At 36.2% G+C, this 23092-nt stretch overlaps 2 protein-coding genes across 3 annotated transcripts in view; one reads left to right on the plus strand and one right to left on the minus strand.

The window, feature by feature from the left end:
• Positions 1-18022, plus strand: part of abca7 (ATP-binding cassette, sub-family A (ABC1), member 7) — a 56811-nt gene extending 38789 nt beyond the window's left edge. Inside the window, exons 31-49 of the mRNA XM_059341888.1 lie at positions 777-871; positions 1178-1210; positions 1315-1420; positions 1517-1591; positions 2926-3095; positions 4355-4532; positions 5527-5642; positions 7052-7196; positions 7477-7600; positions 8404-8533; positions 8836-8962; positions 9067-9129; positions 11280-11386; positions 11963-12104; positions 13156-13290; positions 13709-13812; positions 14022-14114; positions 14805-15054; positions 16079-18022. Coding sequence (XP_059197871.1) covers positions 777-871; positions 1178-1210; positions 1315-1420; positions 1517-1591; positions 2926-3095; positions 4355-4532; positions 5527-5642; positions 7052-7196; positions 7477-7600; positions 8404-8533; positions 8836-8962; positions 9067-9129; positions 11280-11386; positions 11963-12104; positions 13156-13290; positions 13709-13812; positions 14022-14114; positions 14805-15054; positions 16079-16552 — 2667 coding nt within the window. The 3' untranslated portion in view covers positions 16553-18022. The remainder of the gene's footprint in view (positions 1-776; positions 872-1177; positions 1211-1314; positions 1421-1516; positions 1592-2925; positions 3096-4354; positions 4533-5526; positions 5643-7051; positions 7197-7476; positions 7601-8403; positions 8534-8835; positions 8963-9066; positions 9130-11279; positions 11387-11962; positions 12105-13155; positions 13291-13708; positions 13813-14021; positions 14115-14804; positions 15055-16078) is intronic.
• On the minus strand, positions 17896-22834 carry LOC131978282 (uncharacterized). Of its 2 annotated transcripts, none has more exons than XM_059341884.1 (3): positions 22122-22834; positions 20623-20807; positions 17896-18777 (listed from the first exon to the last, which is right to left on the minus strand). In XM_059341884.1, the coding sequence occupies exons 1-3, from the start codon at positions 22707-22709 to the stop codon at positions 18636-18638; spliced, it is 915 nt and encodes a 304-aa protein (XP_059197867.1). In that variant the 5' UTR covers positions 22710-22834; the 3' UTR covers positions 17896-18635. The 2 variants fall into 2 exon arrangements, with proteins under 2 accessions (XP_059197867.1, XP_059197868.1); XM_059341885.1 differs by having other exon boundaries at positions 17896-18782.
• Positions 22835-23092: the final 258 nt, after the last annotated feature.

The following is a 23092-nucleotide window of genomic DNA, read 5'->3' on the forward strand; positions in this document are numbered from 1 at the left end:
TAGTTTAAGTTAGTTTTTAGAGTGAGTTTTCTAGTTTTAGTTTAGTTTTTAGTTTTTGAAAATGCTTAGTTTTAGTTTAGTTTTTATTAGTTTTAGTGTTAGTTTTAGTTTTTTTGTAATGGGCTATGTGTTGGGTGCCAGATTCAAAGAGGTCATAATAAATGTTTCCTTTATTTCCTTTGGTTTATCATCTCAGCCCCAATAAGGTTATTAACTCTTACAGTTCTGGGTGTTTTGTATTTTGGTTCTAGTGTAAACATCCCAGTCTCAGTAAACATATTCACCATGTGTTGCATGTTCAAATAGAAACACTGAATTATGAATGAAAAAAGTTGACAAAAACGAAAACTAAGGACATTTTCACGATAATTTTAGTTAGTTTTAGTTAGTTTTGTAACCACAAAATACAGTTTTAGTTAGTTATCGTTTTTTAAAAACTCTAGTTTTTATTTTTATTTCAGTTAAAATGTTTTTTCAATTCTAGTTCGTTCTCGTTAGTTTTCATTAACTATAATAACCTTGGTCTGCTGTCATGTCAGAACTTACTGGCAAAATATTGCAGCCTGGAATTATCTGACTTTTGTACCAGGAATTGCATATTGAACTGAAAATGTCACCAATCCACTTTCACATGCTTAAGTGAAATTACCTCCAACTCTGTTCATTTAAAATGTAAAAAGTTTCCTTCGAACATTTTTCATTAAGTCTGTGCTAGTGAATGGTTTCATGTGGTGAAACACACTGCAGCGTGTCTCTATCTGGTTCATATCTTTTAGATCAAGAGACTGACAGGAGACGTCCTCCAAAATCTGACAAGTTATAACATCTCTGATTACCTGGTGAAAACCTACTCTCAGATCCTCAAGAAAAGGTACTTCATTAATCCTAATAACAAGCCTTTCTGTTTGGTATTCCTTTTAATTTTGTTACTTTTGTTCACTAGATTAGATGTGGTCTTATATGACCATTGCTTTTTTGCTTCTCCTGGTGTTTTTAAATTGAACTTTACAAAAGTGCAGCACCCATTGTTTTTATTTTTTATACCCCATAAGACCAAAATGCCTCAGAATAATCATATATACATTTTTCCTCTATCATGGCCTTTCATTTGAACAAAATTTTCTCTATGACTTTCAACTTTATTCTTCATTCACTGTTTTCTCTCTGTCATTAATAGCCTAAAAACCAAGAAGTGGGTGAATGAATTCAGGTAAGCTGCTGGTTTATGATATTATTTTAGAGGCTACATATCATTACTCTGCAGTTTAAGGCATGTAGACTTGTTTAAACTTCTCATACTGTACTGATCTACAGATACGGAGGTTTCTCCCTCGGAGGCAGCTCCACTCAGACTTTATCTCAGGTCCACCATGTCCAGGACTCCATCATGGCCATCAGGACTCGTTATCGAGTCCCACAGGTATAAATGAGGTTTCAGACCTGTTTAACTGAAATTCCTGTTCCACTCAATGTTCTTAATGTTTTCTGATGTTTGTTTGTTTTTTATTCATCACAGAACAGTTCACTGGATCATCTGCTGAACAGACTGCCAGCTTTTCTCGGAGGACTGAACAGTGAAAACAATGTCAAGGTAAACTTGTGTCTATTTATTATTACACAATTATACCTGATTTTCCACTGGCTTGCTCCTGTGTTGCTATGTGTGCATTTTCAAGGGGTAGGGTTAAATATCTGGACCCGCTTAAGTCTAAATTCTGTAGCACGACCTTACGCCAATGAGAGTGTAAGATACGGGGCCGGGGAAATATCAGGGAGGAGCTATAACACCTGCAATAGAACATGAGCAGATAATACTTGATGTCTGGGTCTCTCCAAACATTTGCGCTTCCATATTCTTTTCTTTTTTTTTTTCGTTTTTTGCTGCGAATCATCAAGATATTGGCTCTATAGCTTCTTGCAGACATCTATTTTTGGAGGAATGAACTCCTGTCTTGCATGTGTTTTTGCCTCTTTTCCCCATATTACTTCTATTATATATACACTACTGGTCAAAAGTTTTAGAACACACCAACTTTTCCAGAATTTAATTGAAAATGATGCAGTTTAATGTCTCAGTGTACTCTGAAATTAATGCACATTTGCAACATTTAAAATTCTTTATTGAGCATGATAGTGTTTTGAAAGTAAAAAAAAGATTCAAAATCACATTTTATGTTGGACTAAAGAACTAAAAAAAGACACAAAATGACCAAAAAAAGACACAAAATGTCTAAAAAAAGACACCAAAAGACACAAAATGACCAAAAAAAGACACAAAATGACAAAAAAAGACACCTAAAGACACAAAATGACTTAAAAAAGACACAAAATGACCAAAGAAGACACAAAAAGACACAAAATTACCAAAAAAAGACACAAAATGACAAAAAAAGACACCAAAAGACACAAAATGACTAAAAAAAGACACAAAATGACTTACAAAGACATGAAAAGAATTCAAAAATGGACAAAATAGCCCAAGACTCCATAGAGTTTAGTTGTTAACCCATTTCTTGTTCCCTGAAAAAGGCCTACTTGTATAATTCTGAAATGTACATTATTTTTCAGTTTTGGTTAAGCTTACCTTTTTTTATTTACCTCTGGCAGTTCACCACTTACCTTTGGACCCTTTCAAGCTGTTCATTTGACTTGAACTGCTTGAATTTCAATAAAAAACTGGAAAAATTGGGGTGTTCTAAAACTTTTGACCGGTAGTGTAATTTGGACATCAAATAGACTTTCTGGGAATTAATTTAATGTATGACCTTCTGGAGCAGATCACCTGTGTAAGATACCTAATGATTAGACAGACAGTCAGATCAGTACAGCGATCCGACAACTTTAAAAGTCGCATAGTGTGTTGCTGCCATAAAGGAAGAATCAAACGTACACATTTTACGATTCTTCTCTCTTTGCTGTCCTCAGGTGTGGTACAATAACAAAGGATGGCATGCCATGGTGTCGTTTGTCAACGTGATGAACAACGGCTTCCTGAGAGCGAGTCTTCCTCCGGGACCAGAGAGGAGAAGATACGGCATCACCGCCTACAACCACCCGCTCAACCTCACCAAGGAACAGCTGACGGAGATGGCCATGTGAGTTCACTGCTGTGGAGTTCAGAGGTCGATGACGGTGGATTTAGTTTTTTGTGCTTGTTATATTACCTCCGTTTGTCTCAAGAGGTCAATTCAGCACAGTTTAAGTCTGGTGGACTACTATCTAAAGGAAGTTTAAATTATTTGTTAGGATTTTATGGGTTTAAAGCAGACCTGGGCATTGGGCATGAGGCATGAGGTTACCCAGAAATAAGAAATCAATACAACCGCAGTGCTTTTATTTTTAAGGTGGTTTACGTACCCACCTGCAAAGACTCTTTAACTGATAGTTCACAAGATTTATTTAATATTGTAGCTCCATGAACATTAAAATAAGACATTCCTTGGTCACCTTATGAATCCACCGTAAGAGCAATAACAAACATTAGCATTAGCACTTGAGAAAAGCACTTTTACTATAGTTAAGACAACAAATATAGCCACTAATATATATGACAGAAGAAAATAAACTTTAACAAACCTTGTGTCCTGTCAGCCACTATAGAAGCCTTTTGATACTTTATATCAACTTTATATGAATTACAACGCACTCGTTATTATTTACCGTTCGTTTTTAATTTTACCGTTCTACCTGTTATTTCCTGTCACTACCTTTGAAAATAAAAGCACCCGTTTCACACTGGATGGTGCCTTTTCAAAATAAAAGCATCACAACATTGTAAAACACCTAGACAATTTACAAACATGAAAAAACAAGCTATATAATACAAATACACCAATAGGAACCTTGCTAAAGGTAATTTACATTTATAAATGTTAAAGTGATATAGTGATTGGAGTATTTACTACTTTTTACTGCTATATTTGATTTATTCCACATTAACAGTCTCATCATAACATGAATTCTTATCAGTAGCAGCTCAAAACCAGATAATTTACTGTATTTTATAAAGCGATTAAATTAATATTAAGCAGAATTTAGTTCAGGGTGCAATAAAAAGTACCAAAATGAGTGGAAACCAATAACTGTTTGGGAGGAACCAGACCTTCAAAAACATAATGATACGCTTTGAAAATTGGTAAGCACTAATATAAAGCTTACATGATATTGCATGAAATGTTTAGAAAGAGTTCACAGAAACCACAAGTCCCACATAAGATGTAGTAATTGAATATCAGAAGTGAAACAGGAACACAAACATTGTGAGTTGCGTTATGCTGATGTCCACATTCTTTGTTTTGTGTACGTCAGTGTGTTTGTTTATGCTCCTGACTTGTTGTTCTGCTGTCTCTGTCAGGATGACCACATCAGTGGATGTTCTGGTCTCCATCTGCGTGATCTTTGCGATGTCCTTTGTGCCGGCCAGCTTCGTCTTGTTTCTGATTGAGGAGCGAGTCAGCAAAGCCAAACACCTTCAGTTCGTCAGCGGAGTCAAACCGATCCTCTACTGGCTGGCCAACTTCACCTGGGACATGGTCAGTGCTCAAGACAAAGGACAAGAGATGTTTTCCTTATTCTTATCAGCCACGAGTCCCTCACTTGTTATATTGTGAAGTTTCCACAATGTGACAACAATCTCAAATTGAAACTGTACAAAATATCACTGTGATTGTATCTGGTTGGGTTTCTTTCTCAGAGGGAACTGAGTAATGTTGTGGTGTTGCAGCATGGAGTATTGCAGCAGAAGAGAAGCCAACACTTACTGGAAACATGAATGTTGACAGTGATGTTGTAATTCCTACAGTTCCCCAGTTGAGGTTGACGAGAGCTACAGAGTTTCTTACTACTTACTTACTTTCCAATGATTTTGTGTCAAACGGACTAATGAAAACAACAATTTTTGGAATTGGTCCAGTATATACAACACCTCCAAAACGATTCCACATTGTCTAAATCAGCTAAATATTCAACCATGACATTGAAAATCTTTGAGATAAGACCAACACAGCGGCTGTGGCTCAGTTGGTAGAGCGGCCGTCCACTGATCGGAGGGTTGGTGGTTCGATCCCCGACCATGGCAGCCTACATGTCAAAGTATCCTTGAGCAAGATACTGAACCCCAAACGTCTCCTGATGCTGCGTTCATCGGTGTGAGAATGAATCTCCAATGGTGGCAGGTGGCACAACCTCTGCCACCAGTATGAATGTGTGTGTTAATGGGTGAATCAGCGCAGTCTGTAGTGTAAAACGTTTTGAGTGGTCGCAACAAACTCAGCTCTCCTCTCTCCAACTCTCTCACTTACCTTCCACGGATGTCTTCCATTTCTCCTTGAGAAATACTTGGTTATACACAGTAACAACAAGCAGATTAGATCAAGTAAATGGTTAAAAAAAATATTTAATTTCTCTGCAGGATCCTTTCTGTAAATACATTATGATAACAATCTGAGCTTTTCAGCAGGAAAAAGCAGCACTTTCAGTGCTCTTTCATTGACAGTTTTGTGATGTTTTTTTTTTCCATCTTGTCAGTTGAACTACACGGTCCCAGCCACCATGGTGGTGCTGATCTTCATCTGTTTCCAGCAGCAGTCGTACGTCTCAGAGACCAACCTGCCGGCTCTCGTGCTGCTCCTCCTGCTCTACGGGTACTTCACAAAACTCAGCATCAATTCAGAATTAATTATCACAGTGACTCGTGTCTGTCTCAGTGGTCAAGAATAAACTTTTTTCTTTTGATCATTTGTGATTTAATATTGTAATCTAATTACCTCAATCATTCTTACCAGTTTCTTGTACTTATTGGGATTAGATAGATAGATAGATAGATAGATAGATAGATAGATAGATAGATAGATAGATAGATAGATAGATAGATAGATAGATAGATAGAAAAACACAGAATAGAACAAGGACACTTAAGAAGTTAAAAAAAGCAGATCAGTTGGTAGGTTGGCAAGATGATGGTAATTATAATTATACTGATGATATGATGGCAACAATGCTATAGTGACTAGACAGTATATAATAATGATAGTACAGTATATAATAAATAATATAATATGTAATAATAAATAGTAACAATATAAAATTAAAATAAATAAAATAATTATAAATAAAATAATATTATATATAATATATAAATATATAATAATAGTAATAATAATAATAAATAAGGCCGGTATAATAATAATAGTAGTATATTACAGTATATAGTAATAATAATGGTAATGTCAGCAACAGTATATATAATAATAATAATAATAATAATAATAATAATAATAGTAATAATAATATTAATAACATAGCAAAGTGTTATGAATGAATGCTTTATTTCGGTTACAAAAAACAAAAAAACAAAGACAACAAAATAAAATCATGTTTTTACAAAAGAATCCATCAGACAGCAACCGAAAAAGGAACAGTCTGAAGCCCCACTAAAGGCTTATTTTTGCCTCTCCTGTACTATCTACATGCATATAGATTACATTATATACATTATATACATTATATACATGACATTAACTGAGTAATTCACATTGTTACAAAACACATGATACCTTAAACTGAAAAATCAAATTGAATCAAATTTCATTGTAACCCTTGATAATTTTAAAGTCTTCTTGAAAACTAACATAGAATTACACATCTTTATTTCATCATGTCATGCGTAGATTTAGTGCATTTCAGTAATGTTGATTCTGGCAGAGGTAGATGAATTATAGAGTCTTATTGCAGAAGGAAGGAAGGACTTATGAGAATCCTGTGGACCTGAGACATCATGAGCTTTGTTCTGATTTTAACTTTCCTTCCTTCCTCTTTTTGCTCCATTCATAGCTACAGGGGCAAAGACGTTTACATTAATGATCTTTAAATGATCTCATAGGTCACAGGATGATTTCTGTTATGTAGCTGAAACATTAGATACAAAAACAAAAGCTTAAACTGCTTACATTTGACTTCAATTTCATTATACACAATAGTCTTGTAAACAAAGTCTGTATTCTGCCAGAATCTGTCTTTACTAAGTGAATTACCCTCATCTTTTTGTTTCCAGGTGGTCCATCACCCCTCTGATGTACCCAGCATCCTTTGTGTTCAGCGTCCCCAGCACGGCCTACGTGGTTCTGACCTCCATCAACCTGTTCATAGGAATCAATGGCAGCATCGCCACCTTTGTCCTGGAGCTGTTTGTTGACGAGGTACAAAAAGAGAAAGAAATCCTTATTAATTGGCTTGTCAAGACATGCAGCAGCTCTATTAATTATACAGAACAGCAACAACACATTGATCAGTGAAGATCAATGAAGAACTGCCGTCCCACCCCCCTGGGATACTGGCTGAAATAAATATTATGAAGAATATAAATATGAAATAAATAATCAAAGCAAAAACTCACATACTCAAATAAAATAAAGTTATGGCATTACGGTTTATTTCTTATAGTGTGATTTCTGGATGTTTTTTTTTTTGTCTTTTCAGCATCTAAACGAGGTGAACAGGATCCTGAAGAAGGTGTTTCTCATTTTCCCTCATTTCTGTCTGGGACGAGGACTCATCGACATGGCCAAGAACCAGGCCATGGCAGACGCCTTCCAGAGACTGGGTACGTATAAAACCTGGTCTAAGTCAGTAGTTCTCAACCTTTTTGAGTTGCGACCCCAAATTTAACATGCATGTTGTCCTGCTCACTGAACAGAATCTCACGCACACAGTTCAGATCATACAAACTCAGTTGATATGACGTATTTTGAACAAATAATGAAGCAAAAAATGACCCAAAAAAGAAACAAAATGACAAAAAAAAGACCAAAAAAGACACAAATTCACCACAAAATGATCAAAAAATGACATAAAATGACAAAAAAGACACAAAATTACCAAAAAAAGACACAAAATTACCAAAAAACACACTAAATGACCAAAAAAGGACACAAAATTACCAAAAAAAGACACAAAATTACCAAAAATAGACACAAAATTACCAAAAATAGACACAAAATTACCAAAAAAAGACACAAAATGACCAAAAAAGACACTAAATTACCAAAAAAAGACACTAAATGACCAAAAAAAGACATTAAATGACCAAAAAGACTAAAACACATGAACACTTTAACACAGTGGAGACAGAGCTGACTTCCAAAATGATTTAGCGACCCCCAGAAATCATCTAGCGACCCCAATTGGGGTCCCGACCCCAAGTTTGAGAATAGCTGGTCTAAATAATTATCTGCTCTTCAGAAATCTGTTGAATATGAAAAAGCTGAAAACTATTTTCCCCCTGTGGCATAACTGCAAGCATGCTAAAACACCCAAACTTTAGGTCATACTGCAGTAAACACACAGGACATAAGATATATAAAGAAAGATGAATGTAAACATTGTGTGTGGTTCTTCTTCCTCCAGGAACGAAGCAGACCTTGGACCCTCTTCAGTGGGACTTTGTAGGGAAGAACCTGTTTGCGATGGCAGTCGAAGGTCTTATCTTCTTCATCTTCACCATTCTGCTGCAGTACAAGTTCTTCATCCGCTTCAGGTGTGTTTTGAGACATGTCTATGGTGAAACCAAAGAGGAATTTCCACTCAGTGGATAATAAAGTTTTCGTATTCGTATTCGTATTCGTAAAACAACTCCGTCAATGTCTTAATAAAATGCAGACATGGCTTTTGGTTGGAACAAAGCTGCAGCATCTGTGCCAAAATGATTATGAAGCAGCATTTTCTCAACACCTCCTGTGTAGACACATAAGACAGATTAATAAAACAGTTTAAATAGTTCAGCTGCTTTACAGAAGTAGTAGTTAATGATGAAAGGTGGTCTTGTGTGTCTCCGTCCAGGCCGTGGTGGTCCGAGCCGGAGATGCCTCCTCTCGGTCCGGAGGACGAGGACGTGGCCAGAGAGAGACAGAGAGTCATCGATGGCAAGGCCCAGTCAGACATCCTCACCATGACAGACCTCAGCAAGGTAGTAGTTTTCCATCATGCGTCACTTTGTTTCACCCTACAGTGATAGACTTGTCTGTGATCTTTGTGAACTCCTGGTTGATGGTGAAACTTTTTGTTGTGCAGATTTATAAAACAGGCAAGAAGCCGGCGGTGGATCGTCTCTGCCTCGGGATTCCTCGTGGCGAGGTGAGAGATAAACCCTCACTACATCATAGTACAGTGAAAACATCATTACTGCTGATAAAACTACTGTTAATAGTGTTTCGTTTCATTTCGTATCTGTTTATTTTGGTCAATACATGTCATCAAAACAAACCAGAAAAAAAACATTGATCAAAGTAAACAACATGTAAACAGAGAGAGAAAATTGATAATAGACATTTGGACCGAAAAGGCTGAAGCAGCTTATTACGCCTTATTACCCTGTTACAACTCAAGTGAATTAAAAAATTAGAAATGTACAATCTGTTATTTATCAACAAAAGAAATAAGCAGTCACAAAAGAGAGAAAAGAAAGAAGCTTATTACTCATTACTCTAACTTATATAAATTAATCATCCTATTTTTAAGTAATTTTTGAATAAGTTAATGGTATTGCAAGTTTTCAAGTCTTTCTCCAATTTGTTCCATAAATTAACAGCTGTTACCGTGGTGCATGGTGATTTGGTGTTGGTTCTGGTTTTTAACTTTTTAAATATACACACTCCTCTGAAATTATAATGGCTTTGTCTTAGATTGAACATTTTCTGAATACAGTCAGGCAGCATGTTGTTGTTAATTTTGAACATAAACTGTGCTGTTTTGAAATCCACCAGTTCATTGAATTTGAGTTCATTTAAATTAATAAATAATTGATTGGTTGGATGCTTATAATTGACTTTGTTTATAAGTCGCATTGCTTTTTTTTGAAGTAGAAAAATTGGTTTGGTGATTGACTTAAATGAGTGTCCCCACACTTCAATGCAACAGGTTATATATGGTTTTATTAGGGATTGATACAACAATTTTAATGAGTTTGTTGTTAAGATATTTTTACATTTATATAGAATTGCCATAGTTTTTGATATTTTATTCTTTAAGAGGTTGATATGTGGCTTCCAGCACAGTTTATGGTCAATACTGCCACTACAGCTGTTGCTGCTGCTGCTGTGTCTTCAACTCTAACTACTAATAATACTTCCACAACTGCTGCTGCTGCTTCCAAAAATATTTCTGCTGCTTCTGCTGCCACTGCTCGGCCTACAATTACTGTTATAAATATACTTCCACTACAGCTGTTTCTACGGCCACAACCATAACTATTACTGCTTCTATTAAAGCCGTTTCAGCTGCTGCTGCTATCAGCAAGACAAGTTTGTTTATAGAGGACATTTCAGCAACAACACAATTCAAAACATCCAGACAAAGTGCAAAAGAAACACATTAAAAAAGGACATTTAAGTCTTTATCAGGCAAAGAACTATATTAGGTAGTTAGTCAGGTAATATTTTGAGAAATTTACTAGCTTAAAGTGGCAAACCTACAAGAAAAAAAGTTGCAGATTTAAGAGATTTAAAGTGGCAAATCTGCGCGAAAAAAGTTGCAGATTTACGAAAAAAAAGTGGGAAAAAAGCAACTTTTTCTTCCAGATTCATCACTTTAAATCTCATTAATCTGTGCATTTTTTCCTATACATTTGCCACTTTAATCTAGTAAACTTTTTTCTCAAAATATTATTTTTGTATGTTTTTTTATACATTCTGGCAGTATGTAATATATATATAATATATATTCTCTAGGGTTGAAATTTGGAATTTGCAAGTATTTCAATGAGTGTCCTATTAAGGGTTAGTGGTGAATCTGGGAAAAAAAGTTACTTTTTTCTCATAAATCTGCGACTTTTTTTCGCGCAGATTTGATACTTTAATCTAGTAAATTTGCAACTTTTTTCTCGAAATATTACCTGAAGTTACCAAATATAGTTCTTTGCCTGATAAAGGGTTTAATAGAACTATAAAAAAATTATACTATAATAAGACTGGTATACAAAATAGACAAGGCAAGGCAAGACAAGTTTATTTATATAGCACAATTCGGACACAGGGCCATTCAAAGTGCTTTACAGGGGCAAGATTAAAATACATAAAACACATTAGAAGACATTAAAATAAAAAAAATAAAAAAAAGTGAATGAATAAAACATTTAAAAGCGAATGAATAAAAATTACAGGTTAAAATACAAACATAAGTAAATACAGTGTAAGAAATTAGCATTAGCATTGGTCTCAGCTGCTCACTACGGCTGATGGATGTGCAGATACGTTAATATTTTGCTGTTTGCTGCATCGTGTCTCCAGTGTTTCGGGCTGCTGGGGGTCAACGGAGCAGGGAAGACTTCAACCTTCCGCATGCTGACCGGAGACACAGACATCACCTACGGAGAGGCTTTCCTTCATCACCACAGGTACAAATCCTCTTCAATCCGGTTATTCTACCTTGTTCTACCGAGTAAAATGACATCAAACATGAGACTGTGGACAAGAACTTTTTGAGGTTATAGAAAGGCAGGAAAAGCTGAATCAACCTGGAAAATAATACAGACATAGATAAACACATTTAAAAATGAATTTAAAAATATTAAAAGGAATTAAAAGAGGTCCCTTTGCCGCATGTCCTCCCCTCTGTCTCCCCCTTTCTATCTATCACTTTCAATAATAGCAAAAATGCCAAAAAAAAGAATCTTTAAAAAAATAAATAATAAAATAAAATAAATAAATCATTCAAAATTAAAACATAAATATGAATTTTTTTAATATTTTATGAATTAATTCATGCCTACATTTATTTTTTTTGTATTTTGATATATTTAATGGAATATTAATTTATTTATAGTCTTTTTTGCAAGCTAAAGAAACAGTAACATCAGAAGTAGAATGAGTCTCAGTACAGTTATTAATGTAGTAGTAATAACAACAACAGTAGTTGCAGTAGTACTGCTAGTAGCAACAGTACTGTGAAGCTTTGTTTCTGTGGTTTCCAGTGTGCTGACAGAGATGGAGCGAGTCCACCAGCTGATGGGTTACTGTCCACAGTTTGACGCGATCAGCGACCTGCTGACGGGTCGGGAACACCTGGAGCTGTACGCCCGGCTGAGGGGGGTTCCTGAGGAGTCTCTCGCCAAGGTAACAGTCAAAACTCATGTCAAAACTGAAGTTCATTGACGTGACATTGAGTCGTGTGATATCTGAATATGATGTTATTGATGTGGAGTGATAGCTACATAACAGAACAACACTTTATAATTAGGGATGGGTACCGAATTCGGTACTTTTATGGGTACCAACCGAATTCCGTCGGCCACTAGCTGCTGCCCTCTTCCACCCCGGCGCAGAGACGAACAGCCCGGCTCTAGGCCTGCTAGCCGCCAGCTGCTAGCCGCTAGCTGCTATCTCTCCAATGTCTCTACCCGGGCTTGGCCTTCGTCTGCCTCCAGATTGGACCTTCCTTACTCCGTTTGCTCTCTCCGTTCTTCTGTAGACCAGTCATTAGCAGCTAGCAGCTAGCTGCTGCATCTCTGGTCCTCCGCTAATACTCCGCTCTTCAACTCAGGAATATTACCTGCCACTTTACTCCAAACTGCCTCGCTGAAATTAAATCCCTCCGACTCCTGCGTCATCCTCGATATGTGCACAGAGCAGCCCGACTCAACTTTGTTTATTCCAACCATGCCACGCCCACAATACTGTCTGACCGGTGCTGCGCCCACAGCTACGACGTCATCACAACAAAACACACGTGCACTTGCAACCTTTTTTTTTTTTTTCTCCTCCGTGCTTTGCCACCTGAGAGCGCTCCTCTGCATTCTTTGATAAAACTGTAACCTTCATGTTACAAAATGCACGTTAACTCAACAATAAAGCACTGCTCATCCTGGATTTTATATTGTTTTGATATATTTTTTAAAGTTTATATTTTGAGAAATAAATACATTGAATTGAAAAATTTAGATTTTATTATTAAACAAATTAACATTTATTACCACATAAACAAACACAAAAGTACCGAAAATTGGTACCGTTGAGTACCGATTCCCAGGTACCGGGTATCGGTACCGTATCGGTTCAAATGTGAAAGGTACCCATCCCTATCTATAATTGTGTCAGTCTGTGTGTAAGGTATGTTTAGCCGTTCAGTGCAGGATTCTGATAATGAAGCTCCTCTGCTGTCCTGTAGGTGGCGCAGTGGGGCGTGAAGAAGCTGGGGCTGAGCCAGTATGCAGAGCGGGAGGCGGGAGGCTACAGCGGAGGCAACAAGAGGAAACTCTCCACTGCTATCTCCCTCATCGGGGCACCACCTGTTATATTCCTGGTGAGAAACAGGATGAAACTCAATATCACCTTTTTAAATTCTGTTAAATAAAGATGGGGAAATACCTCTGAATTTACATTTTTATTTAAATACATTTATTAAACACACACACGTACTTAATTTGAGGTGCCACTATAGTAATATCTGTTTTATTCATTTATTTTTAAAGTTACAGTTCACCCCAAAATCAAAAATACATATTCTGTTTATTCTGTTTCGAAAGTCTTTATTTTTATATCGACCCGGTCAATCGAGTTAATTTACAGACTTTGTTTCATTTTCCAATTCTAAAATAATATCAGTATTTTTGATGTGGGGGTGAACTGTCCCTTTAAATTGTGTTCAGTAATATTACTAAAATGTGTTTTGACTTCTATGTTGTTTCGTTGATGCTTTGATGTCTTGATTTTGTCGTTAGGATGAACCCACGACTGGCATGGACCCAAAAGCCAAAAGGTTTCTGTGGAACTGCATCGTCAGCGTCACCAAAGAGGGAAGAGCTGTAGTTCTCACCTCCCACAGGTAGGAGGAGCTGCACACTGATTATTCTTCATATCACATACATATTAAAAATGGATACATGAGTGTAATCAATCAGGATGAGTCAAAAAGTTGTGTTCCTTCAGTGGAGCACTGAAAAACACAAACACAAACACTGTAAATAATCTGCTACATACAGAGTTTCTCCATGGTGTATTTGTTAATGCTTTTATCATGTGTTGTCTGGTCAGTATGGAGGAATGTGAGGCTCTCTGCACCAGGATGGCCATCATGGTCAACGGCAGATTCCAGTGTCTTGGCTCTGTCCAGCACCTGAAGAACAGGTAATAGCAGACGCTTATAAGATTAACTTTTTCTGTATTGTTTGTGTTTTGAAGATGCTCTGAATTAATTTCCAATAAACTGTAATGATGTACACTACCGGTCAAAAGTTTTAGAACACCCCAATTTTTCCAGTTTTTTATTGAAATTCAAGCAGTTCAAGTCAAATGAACAGCTTGAAAGGGTCCAAAGGTAAGTGGTGAACTGCCAGAGGTAAATAAAAAAAGGTAAGCTTAACCAAAACTGGAAAATAATGTACATTTCAGAATTATACAAGTAGGCCTTTTTCAGGGAACAAGAAATGGGTTAACAACTTAACTCTATGGAGTCTTGGGCTATTTTGTCCATTTTTGAATTCTTTTCATGTCTTTGTAAGTCATTTTGTGTCTTTTTTTGGTCATTTTGTGTCTTTTTTAAGTCATTTTGTGTCTTTTGGTGTCTTTTTTTGTCATTTTGTGTCTTTTTTTTAGTCCTTTAGTCCAACATAAAATGTGATTTTGAATCTTTTTTTTACTTTCAAAACACTATCATGCTCAATCAAGAATTTTAAAAGTTGCAAATGTGCATTAATTTCAGAGTACACTGAAACATTAAACTGCATCATTTTCAATTAAATTCTGGAAAAGTTGGTGTGTTCTAAAACTTTTGACCAGTAGTGTATATAAAGTCTGAAATATAAACTCTTCCTCCAGGTTTGGTGATGGCTACACCATCGTCCTCCGTCTGGTGGACGCTACATCCAACCCGGACTCGTGCCCCATAATCTCCTACATGAAGAGCTCTTTCCCGAGCATCGAGCTGAAGGAGCGCCACCAGAACGTGCTGCAGTACCAGCTGCCCTCCCACGCCTGCTGCCTGGCTCGGGTCTTTGATGTGCTGGCCAACAACCACGAGGAGCTGGGTGTCGTTGACTTCTCTGTGTCACAGACCACCCTGGACCAGGTGAGACCCCTTCAGTCCCCTCATGCTGCTGCAAAAAGGTGCTGAAACACTGCTGATGTTCTCTGAATACAACCAAACACAGCTTTGCATCTTATAGTGGCCTGAAATCTGAAATCCCCATTATCCTAAACCATGATTAACTATCAGAGGTGGGACCTAAAGCAGCTTTGAACTTTGTAATTAAGGATTTACAAAATAAAGTATGGAAGCTTTGTATTACATTTATATGATGCCACAGTGATTGATAACTCTGTATATTCTAACAACAATTTTATACACAGAAATGTAAGAAACTTTGGCATTCTGTGATGTTTGCAAATAAGGTAGATATGAGTAGTACAGACAGGAATAGTAAATATATGTTATTCTAACGTGTGCACTTGGACCAGTCAAAGAAATCTGAAGATTCAAGTTAAATCAGGATTCTTGAATCAAATCATAGAATATTCAGCTATTCAGGTTTAGCACTAAATGTCTGCTCAAAAACAAGTTGGTGAGTTGTTGTTACTCATATCTTTAAGTTGGGGTTCACAACAAGGGACAATAGTTCTGATAACTCTTATTTCTTTGTTGTGAAATGCGGGAAAGCGGTGAAATTCATTAGCGAAAGCTAGCGGCTAACTGATGCTAGCGGCTAACGGATGCTAGCGGCTAACTGATGCTAGCGGCGCTGCTTGTTACAGCTACAAGAGTAGCCATTAGCGTATCAATGCTAACTCAAAATTGTGGTCGTATTAGTAAGGATTAAAAGTTATTACAATGTAAAATTATAAGTTCAAAAATCAGAATTCAGAGTTGAGCAAACTCAAAAACAAAACTTAAAATATTTAGTTTAATTGTCCAACTTAAAATTTTATCGAAGTTTGTTGCCTTGAAATTTTGAGTTCACCCAACTTTTCTGTTTTTGCAGTGAAGAAGAACATGATAGTTAGCTGACTGTCATTAGCTTGAAAGCTAACCACACAACTTTAAATGAATTCCAGACTAAATGAATGTGACACTAAAGCTAGTGTGTATGTTTTAGGTGTTTGTCAACTTTGCCAAAGAGCAGACGGATGACGACGTCCTCACCGACGTGGTCGTCCACAACAGAACGGGACCGAGCCGCCCGACCACGCTGGGCGCCAGGATGGACCCGCCCACCATCAAACCACCGCCGCCAGTCACTCCACCTCCGCCCAGCAAGACTGGGAAATCATCCGAGAGCAAACCAAAGGAGAGTAAATTAAAAAAACCAAAAGCTGGCAAGGTGAAATCTAAAGAAGGCAAAGCTAACGGAGAGAAAAGCGGCACGGCGATGAGCAAAATACCTCAGAAAGAGGAGAAGGCCAGGCGGAGGGGCAGCGGCCAATCAGACAGCAGTAATGGTGGCGTTCAGGGAGAAACCAGTAAACCCAGTAAACCCAGTGGGTCCAAACACAAAGCAGAGAGCGCCAGTAAAAATCCTTCTGCACTTTTTATAGTGGACGGCAGCAACACACAGGACAGCGTGCTGTGAATCAGAGGACGCAGTTACAGGACAAACTACAGTCAAAAGCTTTTTTATTATTTGTTGTGTTGAATGTTTTCCAATGCTGTAACAACATGGAACGGCAGGAGGTGGGACTTCCTGTTAGAGGTGAACGAATCCCCTTTGGCCTCTGATGAAAGACAGGAACGTCCTTATATGGCTTTAGTGCCTTGTTCACCCGTTAACATATCAGAAGCTTTATACCCTTTATTTGGGTTCATAAATCTTACACTGTGTCTTCTGTCATCACTTCAAAGTTAAAGTTTAAAGTTATTTATCCTGAAAGAATATTATGCAAGGCTCATTATGAAAACAAGGAGTGGCGGTTCTCAGGGCTCCGTCATAAGACCTCTCACAATCATCTTTATTTCGCAGGAAGCACTTTAAAAAACGAAAATGCTGCAAACACTCAAACGATAACTGTGTTACAGGTAGTTATTAAGATGATTTTATGTATCAGAAAGAATTTGAGGGGTTGTTTCAGAACAATATACAGTATCTCTTACGTGAAGAAAATTCTTACTGCATTGTTAAATACCTCTTGAACATATAATAATGCATTTTACAAGTGTTATTGTTTTGTAAATCATGAGGTTTGTTTGTTTTTTTGTCTGTTATTTTTTATTTATTTATTTTGTCAACAGTATCTCTGTACAAACACAGGGTTTTATGAATGAAAGGTGTTATTTAACCTGGTCATTTTGGACAGACAGATCTTGAAATGTCATAATTTAAAGCAGCTACAAGGAGTTTTAACTAGTTTTGATGAAACAGTCTCAATGTAATTCTGCTGCCCGTATATATATATATATATGGCCTACAGAAACAAACAGGACTGCTGTTTCTTTCCTGCAAAATCTGACGAAACGATCAGTTTTGCATTAGCCAGTTAAAACGGAGCAGCAGGAGATCATTATTGACATTATATTTTGCGGTCATGGCTGATACAAAGGCAGATCAGAAAGAGAAGAAGAAAGAAAACAGTGAACGTTACTGTAACTCAACTGGTTTATAATTTTAATAATTAGATTTGATGTTGGCCTTGCTACACAGCTATAGCTCGCTGTTGGCTTAAATGAAGACACAACATTCATAGAGAATTTGAATAACTACTAACTAACGGTATTGAGACAAAGATTACTTTGTTTCAACATTTTACAGTTATCAATCTTGCTACAAATGGATACATTACCTCATCACTATGCATCTTACCTACAGCTTTAAATATGAATATTTAAAATAAGTTGCATCTTCCTTTCACTGGCTGAGCACACGTTAGCAGTAATGTGCTAACAGTAACACAGAGTGGCACCAAAATCAACACAAAATGAAACCTTGTAGTTGCTTTAATTATCACAAGATAAAAATTAAAAAAAGATTATTAGATTATTTTTTTTTCAAGTTATAAAACGATTGAAATGTGCGGAAACACAGATGTAGCTAAACACAGATGTTATTAAACCATATTATACATACAGAATGCCAAATTACAGCACCAAAAAATTGAATAAAAGAAATGATAACCGGTCAAATAATCAATAGTTACAGTTTCAGTCTTAGGTGTAAAATAACAGACGTAAGAGTTTTGCCTTTGCTCAGCGGCTGTTTCTTTTATTATTACTGATTTAAGTTTCTTTTCATAAAGTGTATGTTGTTTTTTTTCTATTGGAATATGAAACAGCTGACTAAATGTCCAGAGCTGATTGTTACTGCACTATAATGTTACATATTCAAAGATTGTTACAACTATAGGCATGAGGCAAACAAAGTATCAGAACTGTTACAATATAAAAAATAATGTTTAAAAAGGTTTGATGTGTTGAAAGAGCTGAAATGATGCAGAAGTTAAAGATGAAGATGATTTAGGAATAAAACGCTGTACTACTGAATGTACTTTTAAGGTGTTAATGCTCGAAAAGTTCAACTTGAACATTTAATAATTTATCTGTGCATCTACTATAAGATGTGCTTCATATACTGAAGATAATATACGCTAGCATAGAAACAGAAACACGGGTATACGTCTGTTGTGAATGTTTTGTTCTGAAGGAAAATAAACGTATATGGTTTATCATTTTCTAAAAACACTGTATGTTTGTTGTTGATGATGAATCAGGAGGTTTTCTTCGTCATGGTGAGGATGATGAGGGTTGGTTCTGGTGCAGATAAAAGCGGAGGGAGTCTCCGTCTGCCTCCACCCACTGATCTCACTGCTTCACTGCTCCAAGGAAACAAGACAGAAAAATTAATTTACTGAACACGGAAGTCATTATTCACATAAAAGAAACATATACACATGGTTGTAATAACCTTCAAAACAATCTAAACATATATTAACCCTCAGGGGTTTATTTTTGGCAATAATTTTGGCTGTGATACTGCAAATGACATGATTTTTGGAAGAAGGATTTCTTTTTTGATATATTTTGAAATTCTAATTTAATTTTTTCTAATGGCTCTATAATACACTGTGTACAAGCTTACTACCCTTTCGAGCCCTTTCGGGCTGAAAATGTCCACCTCCAAAAAAATGCTATAAAAACTTTACAGATTAATATTTTTTCTACTTTTTTCTGCATAAACCTCTTAAACAACTTCTGCCCTGCTCAAAACTACCAAACATTCAAAGATTTTGAGAATGTTAACCCTTTAAATGCCAGTTTGATCGCACAATGTCACTGGTTTTCAAAGAAAAAACACAAAAAAATTGAGTTATTTTCCATATAATAAATAATTTTTGGCTGGGGCGTTGGTTTTTATCACAGCCTTGGGTAGGTCAAAGATTAAGAACAAAATTGATTTTGATGCATTTTTAGTTTTTGTGTAGACACACTACATTTTTGTGTTTTTTTTTTTATATAAAACATCAGTGACATTGTGCAATCAAACTGGCATTTAAAGGGTTAAAATCCTCAAAATCGTTGAATGTTTAATAGTTTTGAGCAGGGCAGAAGTTGTTTAAGAGGTTTATGCAAAAAAAAGTAGAAAAAAATATGAATCTGTAAAGTTTTTATAGCATTTTTTTTGGAGGTGGACATTTTCAGCCCAAAGGGCTCGAAAGGGTAGTATATTAAAGTGGCCCTGAGGGTTAAACCAACTTAAATAACGTTTATTATTATTTATATAAACGTATAATACATTATTATATATCTTATATATATTATTATACATTATATACATTATTTATATACAGTCTATGGTTCATACAGGGGCTATTACTTATGATGGTGAAGAAAATGTTGCATTAAACCTGGTAATTACTGACATTTTGGAGAAACCTCTTGAAAAGTCTGGACACAAAATGTAAAGCCTCTACAAAGAGTTTTAACTGGTTATGAATAAGTAAATACATTTTCTACATACATTTACATTTGTATACATTAACACAATTATAACCACTTGCAAAAAGATCTAAATCTAATCTTAAAACATCTACTCAGTAGTAATGGTTCAATAAAGACTTATATTCTATTTTTTTGCATTAAATATCTTTGTTTGGACCATTTTGATTGCCAAGATTTCGACTGTTTGCTTCTTTGTTTTGCAAGAGTTGACACAGAATTAAATACATCATGGGGCCCAAAAATGTGTGTCAGCTGCTCTGAATGAAGCAATAATTAATAAAGTAATCATCAGTAAGATGCCCATCATATCAAACCCAATTTTTACACTATTTTTGGCTTCTGTTATAGCCATACATGTGTTTACGGTCATTAATTACTTCTATATGTATCATAGTTAATATAATAGTCCACGTTTTCAGCTTGGTCTGTTGTCTATTTGTCAGCAGGATTACTGAAAAACTAGCGGCCAGCTTTAGTATAAGTAGTGTTTCAGACAGAGTGAATGAAGGTTTATTCAGAAAATATGAGTAAATATTGTTAAATAAGCATAAAAACATGCTTATTGAAACCCAAAATACAAGTATAAACCCAAAAATAAGCATAAAAGGCTCCTTTTTATTGAAATCTGATCATGTACTTTCTATATAGTATTTCCCTTTTGTAAGATACAATAAAAAACGTTCAGCAAAACTGTAATAAAACCAGCAAACGTACATGTTGTTCAGGTTTCTGCTCTCTTCTGTGATTCTCTTCTCTCTCAGACCTGGATCAGACTGGACACGTCTCCACTGTCCTTCATCACTGACTCTCCTCCTCCTCCTCAGTTTCTGAGTGACTGTCTGCAGCAGAGCGTCCAGGCTGGACAACGAGATGTCAGGGAGACGAAACTCAGGAGATCTCTGCAGGAGGAGCACCAGTCAGTCAGTAAGAACAACAAAATAAGAATCAAAAATGAAAGTACACTTTGAGGAAAAATGTCCTTGTGACAATCTTTTTGCATTAACCCTTTATCAGGCAAAGAACTAGCCTATATTTGGTAACTTCAGGTAATATTTCGAGAAAAAAGTTACAAATGTACTAGATTAAAGTGGCAAATCTACAAGAAAAAAAGTCGCAGATTTAAGAGATTTAAAGTGGCAAATCCGTGCAAAAAAGGTGCGGATTTACAAGAAAAAAGTGGGACAAAAATACTTTTTTCTCCCAGATTCACCACTTTAAATCTCATAAATCTACGCATTTTTTCTCTTGTAGATTTGCCACTTTAATCTTGTAAACTTTTTTCTCAAAATATTATTTTCGTATGTTTTTTTTTTACACATTCTGGCTGTATGTAATATCCTCCAATATTCTCTAGGGTTGAAATTTGGAATTTGCAAGTATTTCAATGAGTGTCCTATTAAGGGTTAAGTGAAAAAGTTGCTTTTTTCCCACTTTTTTCTCGTAAATCTGCGACTTTTTTCGTGCAGATTTGCCACTTTAATCTAGTAAATTTGCAACTTTTTTTCTCGAAATATTACCTGAAGTTACCAAATATAGTTCTTTGCCTGATAAAGGGTTAAGTGTCTCTATATTAAATGTTTAAATATGCAAATGAGACATTATCTAATCAAACTAAACAAAGTGTAGTAAAATAAACACCTAGTAATGTGTATTTTAGATGTTTTCTTACCACTAGTCTAAAAGAAGACATGTTATGAAGGGAAAAACACAATCAAAAATGTATATAAAAATTGACCAGTGCATGAAAAAAACAATATTTTTGCCCACATTGCCTCATCCTAATTGACTTCTAATAGAAAATGAATCACTTTTACATGCAGCAAAACTGTCCAGCGGTCTCCTTCTCTCTTCATCTCAGGATTTTAAGAAAGAGATGCAATCACTCTTCAGACAAATCAGAAAAATTAACATTTTCTACATACATTTACATTTTTTTACATTAACACATAATTATAACCAGTTGCAAAAAGATCTAAATCTAATCTTAAAACATCTACTCAGTAGTATTGGTTCAATAAAGACTTCTATTCTATTTTTTTGCATTAAATATCTTTATTTGGACCATTTTGATTGCCAAGATTTCGACTGTTTGCTTCTTTGTTTTGCAAGAGTTGACACAGTATTAAAACCATCATGGGGCCCAAAAATGTGTGTCAGCTGCTTTTTACATTAACACATACATTATTATACAGCTGGTTCTGTAGTTTACTCACACTCTTAGAGAAGAGGGGGTTGTCTATCCAGGGCCTGCTGTCTGGTACTGGTCCTGGAGCTAACCCGTTCCCTCTGCAGCCTTTTAGAGACACTTCTGAAGAGACTGATTGCTCAGATAAAAGGATGGGAGGCAGAGGAGTGAGGCGTCGAGGAGTGAGGCGCCTCCTAGCAGCTGGTTCAGGTTCAGTAATAGGTGGCAGCATAAAGTGGCTCAGTGGCTGTTTGGTGTCCAGATATAATCCTGTTAAAGAACTGAGTGTTTGTTCCACTGGTTCAGTGACAGATGGGTGATTTTTGCAGCTTGTTTCCTTTTTCCTTGTGCAGCTGTTGGACTCTTCCTCCTCCTCAGGCTCCTTGGCTGCAGCCAGAACAGGCATCAGATTCACACAAAGCTTCATGATGTTCCCTGATGACTCACATGTAGTAACACTGGGTAACTTGTTGTTTAATGCAGCAACTTTAATCTTCTTTGACTTCACTGTTCTCATCTTGGGTATTTGTTTCTTCACTTGACTCACAATCATCGGACACGTGTCTGGATCATGTTTTTCTACTTCTACCATCTTCGTCTTCTTCTCTTTTATCATTCCAAAATTTGTATAAAAACACCTTTGAGAAGCTTCTCTGATATTGTCCAAACATCTCTCAAAAAAGCTTGATAAAAATGTAAAATGTTCTGCCAAAAATTCTCTCTCAGACGAATCGAACAGAGCAGCTACTTTTCTCTCCAGCAGCACGAGAAGAAAGGGAAAGAAGAGCTCAGAACAATTAGAAGACTCTGTAACAGCCTGTTAAACCGGCTGTTATGGTTACATGCACACAAACTCCTGCCACCCTTAGTGTGTGTGTGTGTGTGTGTGTGTGTGTGTGTGATTGCATCAAAGATCAAAGGATGGATTATGTTTGGTCTACATGCTAGAAAACACTGTTTTTATCAGATAGCTTGAGTCTGCCACTGTTGTATCTTTTT

The sequence above is a fragment of the Centropristis striata genome, chromosome 9 (genome assembly GCF_030273125.1).
Source record: "Centropristis striata isolate RG_2023a ecotype Rhode Island chromosome 9, C.striata_1.0, whole genome shotgun sequence".
In the NCBI taxonomy this organism is placed as follows: Eukaryota; Metazoa; Chordata; class Actinopteri; order Perciformes; family Serranidae; genus Centropristis; species Centropristis striata.

Excerpts from the sequence above, each read along its gene's own strand:
- LOC131978282 (XM_059341884.1), bottom strand. The coding sequence starts at position 22,709 with ATGATAAAAGAGAAGAAGACGAAGATGGTAGAAGTAGAAAAACATGAT. Across the intron at positions 20,808-22,121 it reads ACCCCCTCTTCTCTAAGAGT|AGATCTCCTGAGTTTCGTCT; the intron begins GTGAGTAAACTA and ends CTCCTCCTGCAG. Across the intron at positions 18,778-20,622 it reads AGCAGAAACCTGAACAACAT|CAGTGAGATCAGTGGGTGGA; the intron begins GTACGTTTGCTG and ends GGAGCAGTGAAG.